This window comes from Mercenaria mercenaria, chromosome 18 (assembly GCF_021730395.1).
Source record: "Mercenaria mercenaria strain notata chromosome 18, MADL_Memer_1, whole genome shotgun sequence".
Taxonomy (NCBI): domain Eukaryota; kingdom Metazoa; phylum Mollusca; class Bivalvia; order Venerida; family Veneridae; genus Mercenaria; species Mercenaria mercenaria.
In genome coordinates this window covers 31,794,503-31,809,106 of record NC_069378.1, presented here as the reverse complement: position 1 = coordinate 31,809,106, position 14,604 = coordinate 31,794,503, and the positions used below count along the sequence as shown (strand labels likewise).

Genomic DNA, 14,604 nt, shown 5'->3' with positions numbered 1-14,604 from the left:
AATGTCACAATATATGCCCGTCACAGCAAATTTCTTTACTCTTGCAGCTGTATTTGCAAATGGAATTTTAATTTTGTGGTTGTTTAGTAATCATTGTAAGTCTTTTGTTTTTCTAAGTCCACAAAAAACTCCTTACCAGGTAGAGATATCTTAAAATACACGTAAAATTGGAAAGTAACATCCATCTAGAATTATGTTGGGGCAGTTTTCATGATTCATACAAAACACTGGAGACAAAATTCATGTACTTTTCCAGTACTTCTTTTTACTTTTTTCAGGATCTTCTTTTCTAAAAGCCACGTCTTGAATTCTTATCTATTTATTTATTTTGTTGGGTTTAACGCTGCACCGACACAATTATAGGTCATACAGCGACTTTCCAGCTTTTGATGGTGGAGGAAGACCCCAGGTGCCCCTCCGTGCATTATTTCATCATGAGTGGGCACCTGGGTAGAACCACTGACCTTCCGTAAACCAGCTGGATGGCTTCCTCACATGAACAATTCAAAGCCCCGAGTGAGGCTCCAACCCACATCGATGAGGGGCAAGTGATTTGAAGTCAGCGACCTTAACCACTCGGCCACGGAGGCCCCCCTTGAATTCTTAGTCTGATCAACTGTTATTAAATATTTCCCAAAACAGGATTATAGTGAAAATTGCGAGCTATATAAACTGCAATAAATGTGGTCATATACTAATACTACTACACTGTACTTGTTTTTGTACTTATATTATGTCTGCCATTGGTGTAAACCAGGATTATTAAGTAACCAAATACCCTACTTTAATAATAATGTCCTTCAAATAATCTTCTTTTTTTTCCTATTTCTTTTTCATATCTATTCTTTCCACAAAAGCAACAGTCAAGCTGACAGAACATTTTTCAAGGAGTTTGTGGTGACTTTTAAGCAGTTGTTCTCAAAATTCAAGTACTTTTTCAGTTTTTTTTAGGGTTTTACACATTTTCAAGGAGTTTTCAAGGACTAGCAAAAAAGTCTAGACTTTTCAAGGCTTGTGTGAAACCTGTTTTTTTTTTTTCTCCAGACTATTCACACAGTTTAGGAATTACCAGCACACTGATATCTCACCTTCTTGTTTATGCTATAAGCACTGTAATATATGTTTTTTGCAATAAATTGATATTGCATTGTATTGTACAATTTAGTTCAAATGGACTTAAACTAAATCTAAATTTCATCTCTACTGCAGCAATTCTTAAGTTGTATACATTAACAATTTTGCATTTCTCTTCTTTATTTAAGACCATAAATTCGAAAAACAGTCTCTTTAGACATGGGCCTTTAAAAACTGCAAACTGGACATCAAACCATGAAAAAACACTTACAATCACTGTCCATGTCCATTCCGACGTTTCCAGCAACCCTAACCGACGATACACCTCTACCGACCCTGTCGGCCTGGCGACTACTTTTGGCATTGTTGGTGACATCTGGTGGTTGGGATATATGTTGGGCTGAAATAATTGAAAAGTGAAAGACTCATTGTAATAATTTTTCTCTCTTAATATATTTAATAATCAACAATCTTGTTTCGAATTTGAGAAGTTATATCTGATGATTATTCTAATCACTCTCAAGGCCTTTTCTCTGAAAAACTAGCAATGGCATCCTATGAAATGAAATCTGATTGACTTATCTGACTTTTACAGGAGACCAATACAGTACAGTTTATTTCATGCCAAAAACGTCTAAAAAAAAATGTTAACATCTCATTTACATCGAAATGAAAATATGAGGTACAGAATCAAAATTTTTACATTTGCTGGAATCACACAGATAGCAAAACCAAGACTTAGTGTTCAAACCCTATTAGTTGTCTCTTACAATCATGCAAGGGTAAAGGCATAGGTTCAGATTTTCTTGATACACAAGTTGTCCCAAAACAACATGCTACCAAAATGAAATATGAACCCCTTCTGCAGTAAGTCCCCAAAACTTATATCATTATTATTATACTAGATTTATATAGTGCCCTTTTCATGATAAACACGTTCAAAGGCGCTTTACATATAGCAAACGCAGCCACACAGGGCGCAAAATTCATCCTCTACTAGTACAGACACAGAGCGATCTGACCAGAGGAACCAAGTGAGATAATGCCCCCAGAACAGAGAGAGAGAAATCCTTTTTAGATACAGGCCTGTTCGGCTAACTTAGCCTAGTTCTTTGCGAATAGACAGTCTAGTTCTTTAATGTGCCCGGTGTATAGCACCGATACACGCGAAGCATCTCTCCTGGGAAGAACCAGTACAGGCCTCTTAGTTAGGTGGGAGAGCATCTCAGAAATTTCCAGTGTCTGGACCGGGATTCGAACCCCGGACCTCTGGATTGACAGTCAAGCACATTACCACTAGACCACCGGCCCACACACCTTATACACACCTTTTTTCAATGTCTTACATATGTAATTAGGTAAGAGCTTCTTTTAGAAAATAAATAGAGGATATCTGTTTGTTTCAGTGCAAGACCAAAATATATTTCATCGAGTGAACACCAGATGCAGTATTTTCACCAGTGGGGCAGCCAGTCGTTAAAATGTAAATTATGGTGTTCACTGTCAAATAGTTCTATGACGTTTCCAGTTTTCTTTTGGATTTTATAACCATGGAATGTATATCTTTATGATCCTATAAGTATTCATATACATCTATATCTTTACTGAAATATATTTTGCAAGGAATTTGTGATTATTTCATATTCTTTCACATTCAAGTGTAGTTCCGTATCAGTGAAAAATAAAAATGATATTTTCACTGTTTGAAACAGTGAAAATATCAGTTTTATTTCACTGATAAATTCAGTATTTCACTGAAAAGCATAATATAGATATTCAGCTGACACAGACTATAAATAGCTCATTTTATACAAAGTTCTACCTTTCAACTGAATTAATCTTACTGCTTTTAAAACTTGCAGTTTCATATTTTAGTAAGTAATAATTTATTCAGGCACATATCAAATATGAGCCATCCCTAGAGAAATGTTGAAAATGACATTCCATTTAATGAAATGGAGAAATTTCAGATCAACTTCATGATTTAAACTCTAAATTCCACTTAATATCTTCATTAAACAATTTGTTTAGTAGTAGAAATAGTTTTCCATTTATTTTCTGCTTGGGTCGCTCGAAACTCCGGAAAACTATATGGTTTTCCTAATCCCCTTGGCGCCACAAGTATTTTCAGTGGTCTACTGTAGTGCTGAATATGACATCTGTTTGTTGTTTTGGGTTTAATGCCATTCAGTTATGTAACGGTGGGCAGTTAAACTAACCAGTGTTCCTGGATTCTGAACCAGTACAAACGTGTCCTCTACAAGTAACTGCCAACTTCCCCACATGAATCAGCAAAGAAGGACGAATGATTTCAGACACAGTGTCTTTTATCAAGTTGTCACCGAGAACTTATGCCTCGCCCAGGGCTCCAACTCGTGACACCACAATCCTTAGATCTGCGCGCTCCCTATTGAGTTAAGCGGGCAGGCTTGAATATGAGACAGAACTCATAAAACCAATATACTTCAAGCATTAACTTACAATGCCTTGCGCTTTGCATAACATCAGCCAGTGCCTGACGGGAAGTGTTTCCGGGAATCTGGTATTTTACGTAAGCAGCACTCCTCGGTCTTTCCGAGTGTCTAGGTGAAGCACTGACATCAGAGAATGAGGATGAAGAACTAGCCCCGCTGTCTCTTGACCTCGCCCCTCGGTGGAAATTTCTGTTTGCCTCATCATCATATATACTGTCATCATCTGACGACGACTCTGAAAAGTGCAAAAAGGTCAAAAAATATGAATAATGAAATAAATATGAATAATAATTTAATTTCATCAGTTCCAAAGATCATTAACAATTTACATACTACCAGAAACTGTAATGCCACAAGTACATTTTTACCTATTTTTTTGAAACCTTTTCAAGCAAAATTTATACCTATGTACTGCTGGAATCTGTTGTCTTAAAGGAAAATAATGTGTCGCTTACAGAAGTAATACTTTATTACCTGATAATTTTTTTTAACACATATTCTTTTCATGATACTCTTATTCTTTTATCTTATTTATGGAATGCCGACAATCCATTAAATTAATAGAAATATATAATATCATCATATAAAAGCACTTCTTATAGAAGCTTTAAAGGGACATGCCTCCTGATGCACATTAAAATTTCAATTTTTAAAATAGCAATTGATATTAAATATTGAAAATGATAAACCAGTATTGTTCTAGTGGGGTTTTTTTTAATGTGTATTATTGTTTGAAATTATTTTTTTGTCCAATGGCATTGCAGTATTTTTCAAAATATCGGGAAATTTATTTTGGTAAATCAACATTTACTTCCAGTCGTTTATTAACCCGGTAAGTCACATACTGTAGGTGGAGCTTAAATTTGTAAACAAAAAAAAATTTCAAACACTAAACAGGTTAGTGTTTATTAGTAAGCATTTATCAAAGTAAATTGGTCGCCATTTAATTTGATAAATGCTAACTAATAAACACTAACCTATACTAATAAGCTAAATTCCTTCTACTCTGCATCAAATTCCAAAAGGGTAAAATAAGGCCTTTGAGAGTTTTCTTTAGATTTTGATTCAAAGGGTATTCTTGTACCTAAAATGTACAGAATCACTTGATATTTTTTTTATTGCAATTACAAACAAATGAAAATATTTTCTAATTTTCCAAAATTAACTGAAGATACGAGAAAATCTGCAATCAATATAAGCTACTGTAAAATCATTTAATTTCGTGGGCATGGAATTTCATGGTTTTGGTCAAAACGGCAGTTTTGTGTGGATATGACTTCGTGGATTTCAACTTTTGAACATAAAATGAATGGGAATTTTACTTGTTCGTTGGGATAAAATTTCGTGGATTGACTCAACCACGAAAATTAGTCCCCCACGATTATTAATGATTTCACAGTATCTTTAACCCGATCACTCATCAGTAAAGAAGAACCCAGCTACAAGTCACTAACTTCACAAGCCCCCAAAAACCTAACAATCTATTTGCTAGAACCCCTAACCCTTGCGTTTCATTCCTTTTTAAGTTGCTTCCAACTGAAACAGCCTAATAAATGATGGAATTCAATTTCAACTTTCCAGCAGACAATGTAATACTATGTTTCTGTAAAGAACTTAGGTTTATGTTGACTCTGCATTATATACCTAAAGTAACACAATAGCAACTAAACTGGTAATGAGAGAATAAGGTATTATTTTCTATTTAAAAGTCTACAATAGCATTTTATACAATACAGCAACTTACATGTAATATGATACATGACTAAAGATACAGATAAAGCTACATTTTTCAAACTTGTTATTTTTAAGCAAAATATTAAAAGTAGGAAATAAAATGTTTAAGTGAAGAGTTCATACAGAATATTTTAGTATAAAAGCCAGTCTACCGGGTCCCGTGTCTTAGAAATATCTGATGTCTTGGAAAATATTAACTGTGTCCTGGAATATGACCCATGTCCTAGAAAATGACCCTTACCTTGTCGACTGTCTCTCTGTCTTTGCTGACCGTGATAATTTACTGAGGTTCTCTTGGAGGGTAAGGGCATAACTGGGATTTTCTTACTGTGTGCGGCAAGCGCCTGCATGACGGCTTCCGTTCGTATCTCTACAAATGTAAGCCAACAGCCAAGATTTATACAGTGCAAAAGTGAGGTTATATAGGGTAGAATGTGAGGGAAAAAGGAATATGACGGGTTGTCCGCAATGCAGTGCAAGTGTGGCATTCAGACACAGAGTGTATCATTAAATCCAGTTTTGTTCTTTTGCTCACAGTATGTAGCTGGCAGTTTTACAGAATGAATTCTGCCTACGTCAGACTGATTCTTCAACAAAAGTCGTTCAAAATTTTGAATAAAGAAATCTTAGACTGTGTCCGTACTTTGCAAAACTCTCTCTTTGCGAGACCTTACATACCTGTACTGCACTGCAAATAAACGTCACCAAAAAACAAACCAACAAGCTACAAACCTCGTAATGAGATATTCTCTATCTGTCCCCTTTTCAGACACACACATTTGTAAATCTTTACTATCTCACTACCTTCTGACGCATGACTCTTCGGACCGAATAGACTGAACTGACCATTCTTGTTCATTCACTTTTACTCTTGCAACAAAAAGATCAGGACTTTGTAATTCTGGCTCACTTCAAATTGTGGAAGTGCTGTGTATGTCCACATAGACCAAAACCCATCACCTTATGTATTGTGAAAAACTGCCACACATGCAAAACTCAATCAAGCCTGCTAGTAATCAACTCAATAGAATCTTAAAGCAGACAATCCTAGAACTCCAACTAGACTGGTACTCCCTCATCACACCTGTTAACTGGTTGCGTGCAGAACAGTTTGTGGCGGACAAAACAGTTCTCTGATATTTTTGCCGGCATCTATATTGGGATAAGTATTTTCGATCCAAGAATCGGTTGGTCCAAAATATGTTAAAGATCTTTATTTCTATACAAGAGGCCCAAGACTTAAAAGTATTTCTATTTTTAGCTCTAGCGGCCCCTAAAAGGGCCTAAGTGCCCCCATTTGAACAAACTTGGGATAGGACCATATAATTATGCTACATACCAAGTTTGATGAAGATCAATCAAGCAGTTCATGATAAGAAGTTGTTTAAAAGGTATTTCTACCACACTTTTTTTAGACCATGTCATGTTTGATTATCTATAACTCGTTGAATATTGCGTTTTGTCAGTTAAAAGTTGGACAATTTTCAAAGCAAACATTATTTTAAAGGTTGACATTAATACTAAAGGTGTGAGTTGAAATGTGAATTAAATATATTGCGATAAACTTTCGGTTTCGCATTTTTTCCAACAAAATCACACTTTTTAACTCGCCATATCCTACTCAATATACGTTATTTTTAAACGGGAAACACATGGAATGTTCTTTGTTCATGCTACTCTTTATAGAAATAAAGATCTTAATATAATTTGCACCAACCAATTCTTGGATCGAAAATACTTACCCCAATTTAGATGCCAGCAAAAATATTGGAGAACTGTTTTGTCCGCCACGAACTGTTTTGCTCGCAACCGGTTTATGAGTGTACTCATAGGAGGGATCATCAAAATCGAGCAAAATATTTTGAATTTTTTTTAAATACAGTGCAACACCACCAGGGCTCACTTTAGCAATTAATATAGTCCCTAGCCTTCCTTATATTTTCAATATTCAGATTCTTCCAAGTCCCGGATTACTCAAACAAGTTTGCTCATATATGATCTTATGTGATCAGTGTTTGACTGCATACATTTTCATCTGACAAAATTAATCTTGCAAAAAATTTTGGTCTTTTAGTCTAGTCTGAATTCTGTAAGCACCCAAGTCAAAAGTCAAACTGTATCACACAGTTCTCATTGCTTGGTGCAATGAGTCAAACTCTAATTAATATGAATAGCAGCTATGGTAGACCAGAAAACCCTGCTTAGATCATTAGAAAAGCAGCAGTGTAAATACACCAGCCTGAGTGGTATCTGTTATCTTCCCTTGTGAGTCTACGTTGGGCTTTCCTCTGGGCAGAAGTCTGTGGGCTGGGCTCACTGTTTGGGCTTGAAACATCTGAAATACAAGAGAAAAACAAGTAGCTGCATTCAATAAACGCTTGATGGCCCTGGTGGCATCCTTGTCGATACAAAGCAAACTAAGTCCAAAACGAGGTCAAGTTCAAGGTCAAGATCAAACTGAGGTCAGGTGATGTCTGAAGATGAGGTATGGTCACAGGTTACCTCTGCATTAGTATCAAGTCATTCTAGTTAGGGGTATTGATGCTAGATGAAACGGTCCCATTTGGTTAGCCTCGTACGGATGACGAAAGGACAGACGGACAGGACAATCGCTATATGCCTCCCGCATCAGTAGATACCGGGGGCATAATTATGTAGTCTTTTGTTAATGAATTCAACATGTACAGTTTTACCTTAACTGTAAAATAATATTCCAGAATAAAACTGGTGGTGTTGTTGTTTTCAGGTAGTCACTTAACATAAGGGTAAAGACAGACAGACTCATCATCAAAACAATACAAGTCTCTTATTCAAACAGGGGCATAAAAATGCTCAATTAATCCTTATCATTCTAAACATGATTGATTCTGCCTTTGCGACCAGTGCAGATCATGATCAGCCTGCAGTCTGATCATGATCTGCACTGTTCGCCATTCAGTCAGTAACTTTTTGGTATGCACCCCTTTTAACAGTTAACGGTACTGTGCAAATTGAAAGGTGGACAGGTTCATTATAGAAATTTAGCAGGGTAAGGGTTAAGAAGCACTGATCTTTTTCAGTGCAACACTTGCAAAACCAGATTATGAAGTTATAAACCTTATACAGAGACATTTCCACACTGTTATGACCTTTCTGACTGTCTACAGTATCAAGTTGAAATTCCTTCATTATCAAGTTATGGTATGCTTTAATAAGCCCTCTTCCATTAAGCCTAAACTTCTCATATCAACAGAATACTGTGAAATCATTAATATTCGTGGGGGACTAATTTTCGTGCATTTTGTGGTTGAGCCAATCCACGAAATTTAATTTAATCCCAACGAACATGTAAAATTCTCAATGGGCCATTCATTTTATGTTCAAAAGTTGAATTCCACGAATTCAAATCCCCATAAAATTGCCGTTTAGACCAAAACCACGAAATTAAATGATTTTACAGTATTTGCAAGGACTGACAATTTCAGTAAACATTGATGTAAATTTACCATGCTTCATGTTAGTATCTGAATCATACACAGATTTTCTGATTTTTCTATCATCATCAGAGATAAAGATTAAACTTATCTGATTGAAATTTCCATAACCTTGATACAAAGAAAAAGTTACTTGTAGATCTTGAGTTACATAATCGGTAGTCTAATGCTTCGCTTTCAGTTTAAATTGCATTTGTATTATCAGTGAGTGGGTGGCAGTATCAAATGATTTTTTCTTTTTTTCTTTACAGAATCATTCAATATGCCTTGCTTTAAAAGAATATACAGTGAAACACTGCTCGCATGAGCATCCGTGGCTTGAGCAAAAATCTGTGGATTGAGCAACAACGCTCGCTCGAGCATCCATGGCTTGAACAACAAGGTTCACATAATCCTGGCCATTTTCTGTTTGAATTAATCACTTGCAATCCTGGATAACATGTGCATTTCATACATCCATTTGCGACTTCAAACGATCAACAGCTTATTGTATTATATTTATACAAACAACAAATATTTCCTTCTTTTATATATTTAACACACTTTCGAAAACTCTGTCACTCTTAATGTCCACAAATGTGTCTAAATCTTTTAATTTGTATTAAGAATACATTTCAAGCTGATAAGAGTGTTAAAGGGGCAGTTAAAAAGTGATCTTCATTGCTTGGTTCATACTAATCACAGGTTAAAAGAAACCACAAAACCTACAAATAATGAAAGCTACACTGCTGGTTTCATTAATTATTTAATGTGGAAATTGTTAAGTACTGAGTGGGTCTGGGTTCCTCCCATTAAGTCACTTTATTTACAACAGAAAAAAAAGCAGGGCTTCAGACCACCACAGCAGGGGGAAATCCTCACCCCCCCCCCACCCCCACCTCACCCACCCTTAATGAAATCCCTGTGAAACCAAATGGCATTTAGAACATCTACAGAATGATGGTCTTCCACACAGGTCTGACCATATATTACTGGTATATGACATACCAGATCAATTTTCCAGCACCTCGATGCTACTGGTTTGAGTAATGCTATAAACATGCATTAATATATATTCTAGTGAAACAAAACTGCAGAGTTTACAACCTCCTTAAATATTTTCCTTTTCCCTATCAGCTTTTGATTTGTGCTATTTCTCCAAACCAACTGCACCAAACTAATCATGTAAAAGGAAAAGAAATACTTTCTCAAGTTATCATGAAGAGCGACAAGTTAATTAAATGAAGGGAAACATCCCAGTTTCTTTTCTTCCGTGAGAATTTCCTCAATCTGGTCAGCATCTACATGGAAACATGAGACAGACATTCATTCTCAATTTTCTATCAGCTTTCCATCAAAACCGAATCCAGATTCTGAAGTAATGAACTTTCTAATGGTCAACATGATTTCTTTGGGTCAACATTATTAGTGGTTAGAGTGGGAACATGCTGGACTCAGGAGCAGGGCTTTCTATCTTTTTTGTTGTGGTTGTTTTTTTGTGGGGAGTGGAGGTTATCATTTTTTTTAAACCTTAGTTCTGATACTATTTAAGTCATTGATTTGTCCAGTGTTATTTTGTGTTCGGGTCTAGCATCTTTTTTCAAAAAAATTTCAGTTATATCAATGATGGTGTCTCCTTGTAGCAGTGAGCACAATGCCCAGCTTTATAGTGCTGCATGACTTAAATATCATGCTATAGACACATGACATGTTACCCCACCCAGTCACATTATAATGACATTGACTGACCAGTCCTACAATTATCCTCTTACCCTGCCTGCTAGCACCAAGTGAAGACGCTACTATGTAGTACCATTTTACACGTCTTTGGTATGACTTAGTAAGGGAGCAAACCCACAACCTCACTGTTACGTCCAAGTTACTGGCACCTGCACATCAAGCTAGTCTCCAAGCCAAGTAAAACTAGCAGAACTTAATTCAGACTGAAAAACACTGAATTCTTACAGATCATCCCTAACAATTCAAAATTCTTCACATTGGCAATTTCAATCTGACAATCAGAAATCCTAAGCTTGCAATCAGAAATCCTACACTAGCTTTAACAACCAAATCATAACTAGTGAGGTTAAACATCAATTACCTGAATTTCTCAAAACCTACTTGAAAGTAAATCTCATAATTCCAATATATAAGTAGGTATCTGATCATTCTTCAAAACCAAACTGCTGTAAGTGGGATTTTTTCCTCAATAAAAACATCATATCGAGACCGACTCTCATATTAAAGGAAATGAACTAGATCAAACAGTGTTTTGCTCAAATAAAACGTTTTATAGTTATGATTTTGTTTCTCTACAAGTTGCAGCCTCATTTTTTGTATTTTTTACAACTCTTAGCTGTAGTTAAATGTTTCCTTTGTGTCTGTAAATATAGAATAGAGACTGCACAATTAACTACACTGTAACAGCAATATACTATTATTACAGGTATAATATAATTTTTCTATGATGTTTCTTGTATGCAAGAGAGAAAGATGAATGCATAGTCTTTTGTAGTGGCCATTATGGAGGGCCCACAGCGATTACCTCCCCTTGCGGTATAGATTAACCACTGCCATCACAACTGCTACAAGGCTGTTGTATTTCATACGCCTACTATCACCTATCATTGTTTTCTCTAAAATATGAAAATATTTAAACTTAAATCTCAAATCAAGGTATGAAAATACACTGTGACGGTAGAGTATTACTATATGGGGCGACCATTATAGTCTGTGTTCAGACCCTGTGTTTTGTTCACAGGAGGTAACTCCTGAGGCTATTCAAATTTTGTATAATAAGGTCCCTTGTCTTCTCAATAATCAGAGCCAAGACTGATGTAGTCAGAATATATAACAGAATTATTCTTTCTAAAATAAAAGATTATCTAGTCAGTAGCCAGACTAGGCGCGACCACTGCCTAGGACATTCTTGTATTCGTGTTATATAATTTAATCTTCTTACAATGACAAAATATTTCAAACAATTACATATCTATACACCTACTTTTGTCAAAATTATAAAAAAAAAAAAATGATTTAAAATAGATCAAAGTAATCTTTTTGCTTAGTTTTATTTAGCAAAAACAATATCAAGCATTTGTAAACTCTGTAAAATATCTTAGGTTTCTATTTATCAATAAACAGCTGGGTTATAGTAAACAGACATTGAAATATACACATCAAGTCAAAATAAACATTTACAGCTAGCAAAAAAAAATCTGCCAATGATTGGTATGTGAGAAAATTGTATGTTAGCTGATATTTTGACTTTTATGTTTTTTACTATCAATGTCATCCAGGGTTTTTAAGAGTGTTGAATTTAACAAAATAAGCATTATTATAAACATATATAATACAAAATCCAGGATTTTGTTATAGCCGGGCTCTGTGGAGTTATAGCCGGGTACACTTTTTAGCGGTTTATCGCGATAAACATAATTATTCATTTAAGTAAATTGAGGTGACGAATGATAAGAATGATATGAAGCAGCTTCTGAAACTGTAACATATATTAACCCCCTTAGCCTGCTAAATTTCTAAAATGGACTGGTCCATCACTCTATTTGGGCATTACCACTTATTATTCAAAGGGGTGTTCACTGAAAATTTACTGAATGAATAGCGAACAGTGCAGACCATGATCAGCCTGCATGATCTTGGTCTGCACTGGTCACAAAGGCAGAATCACTTGCTGCCAGCAGGCTAAAGGTAAACATATTTATCAAAGGTAGCTAATTAATAAGTAAATAAATCAAGAAGAAATCAATGCTAGAATCATTAATATTTTCTACTTGATTTTCGTTGCAGTTGGGTTTAAAAGAAAATATGCATTGTGATTTTTTTCTTGCATTAATTAAGTTTTTACATTTTGATATGAAATAATGTCGATCTACTTGGTCCTTACAGTGTCAAACACTATCTTTTAAACCTACCAATAATTCTATTTCCTTGTTTTAGTTGAATCTGCAGCTCATTTCATAAAAATATACTTAAAGTAAAAGTAATTTAATTAATCTAATTATTGAGGTTTTCTACCTTCTCTGACACTGTGTATTGACTTATCCGAATTTGTGTCGTCCGAAATACCTTGCTGTTTCAGGTAAAACTTTTCCCAATTTACGCCAAAAGCAGTTGCAATTTTGCAAGTTTTGCAGGTAGTTTTTATTGAAATGGCCTAGCTTTTACTTGGTGCATATGGAAAATACAATATTAATGGTTCGGCATGTTCTACCAGCCTTCAGTTTCAAATTAAATTATACCAAAATTGATCACGTGCAATATCAAAATTTGTCTGATATATTCAAGTATTTGAACCCGGTGTATTTCTGCTCAAAATAAAATGTGGTTTGCAAAAAAAAAATGTTGTGCACGAAAACGAAAGTACAATTTGACAGTTGGCGGTTAAATAAGCCGATTGTTTGAAACACTATATGTGACGACGTTCCGTGACTATAACATTATCGATTCTGCCTCCGGGCATGAGCAAAACAGGTTATTATTGGCTGGTTATGTTTACATGTGATAAAATGCATACATGAAAATTTATATATTGAAATTTTATAGCCGGGCGCTAAGATATCTAAGCCGGGCGCAGCGCCCGGATTACAGGGCCTTGGCAGGTCCCTGGTATTACAAAATACTAGCTTTTTATATAAATAATGTATGAATCTTAATGGCATAATTTCAAACTAAATGTCATCTTTGCTAGTTTTTTTTTTTTTATTAAGGTTTACACATTGTAAGATAAGACCTATAATAAGCTGTTGCTTTCGGCTCTGATCCTTCTTCATGCATGTATCTTTTGTACTGTGTAACATGAATTGTAAATATTGCAATCTTTATTTTTAAATAAACTATGTTTAAACTAAGGTTTATACATAATGTGTGATAGCTTTCCTTCCTGAGAAATCAGAAGGTAAAGTTCATTTAACCCTTCCCTACAAATTCCAACAACTTCCTCACTACACAAGGAAGATTCATGACAAAGACATGTATAATCAGCCACAAACATTTGAGCCGTGCCATGAGAAAACCAACATAGTGCATTTGCTACCAGCATGGATCCAGACCAGCCTGCACATCCGCGCAGTCTGGTCAGGATCCATGCTGTCCGCTAACAGTTTCTCTAACTGCAATAGGCTTTGAAAGTGAACAGCATGGATCCTGACCAGACTGCGCGGATGCGCAGGCTGGTCTGGATCCATGCTGGTCTTAATGCACTATGTTGGTTTTCTCATGACGCAGCTCATTTCCTTTCTAATTATACCTTTCCGTAAGCAACCAAATGCTATTTTCAGTGTGATCATAAACAAATTTCAAGAAAATCAAATTTTGTCAACCTGACAGCTATTCATCAATTTCATTATGATTAAAAGATGAATCAGGGTCCAAAGCAAAGGTCACAGAATACAAACTGCGACCACAATAAATACCACTTAAAAAGTTTTACAATTCCTATTATCTGAAAAAAAAAATGTACATAGAGATCGAAATAGCAAAAACATTTTACATTTAATCAGTTTTTCTTACACATACAGCATTCCAGCTTTGATCATTCTGATGAAAAAAAAAACAACACCTTAATTATACTTCCTATATATATATATATATATATATATATATATATATATGAGGTCATAATAATAATTACCCAAAAGCCAAACAATTAACAAAACATTCTTTTATCAAGTATATACATAAAACTTGAGCTTACATTCTCAGGGGGCAAAAAGAGCACCATTAATTACAGATAATAGGATTTTCTTTTTTTGCATTTTACAAGAAATTATATAAACAGTATAACAATGAAACAATTCAGACAAACCAGGCTCCTAAAAATTAATTAATTAAACTGGCAAGTTTTGTTATAG

At 35.1% G+C, this 14,604-nt stretch overlaps 1 protein-coding gene across 5 annotated transcripts in view; it reads right to left on the bottom strand.

The window, feature by feature from the left end:
• The window catches only part of LOC123537935 (disco-interacting protein 2 homolog C-like), a 109,704-nt gene that overhangs the window by 66,262 nt on the left and 28,838 nt on the right, over positions 1–14,604 (bottom strand). For 4 of the 5 annotated variants that reach the window (XM_053530631.1, XM_053530633.1, XM_053530632.1 and 1 more), the window contains exons 3-6: positions 7,522–7,617; positions 5,524–5,652; positions 3,556–3,783; positions 1,346–1,474 (exon numbers count right to left, since the gene is read on the bottom strand). In XM_053530631.1, coding sequence (XP_053386606.1) covers positions 1,346–1,474; positions 3,556–3,783; positions 5,524–5,652; positions 7,522–7,617 — 582 coding nt within the window. The remainder of the gene's footprint in view (positions 1–1,345; positions 1,475–3,555; positions 3,784–5,523; positions 5,653–7,521; positions 7,618–14,604) is intronic. The other variant, XM_053530635.1, reaches the window with a different exon arrangement.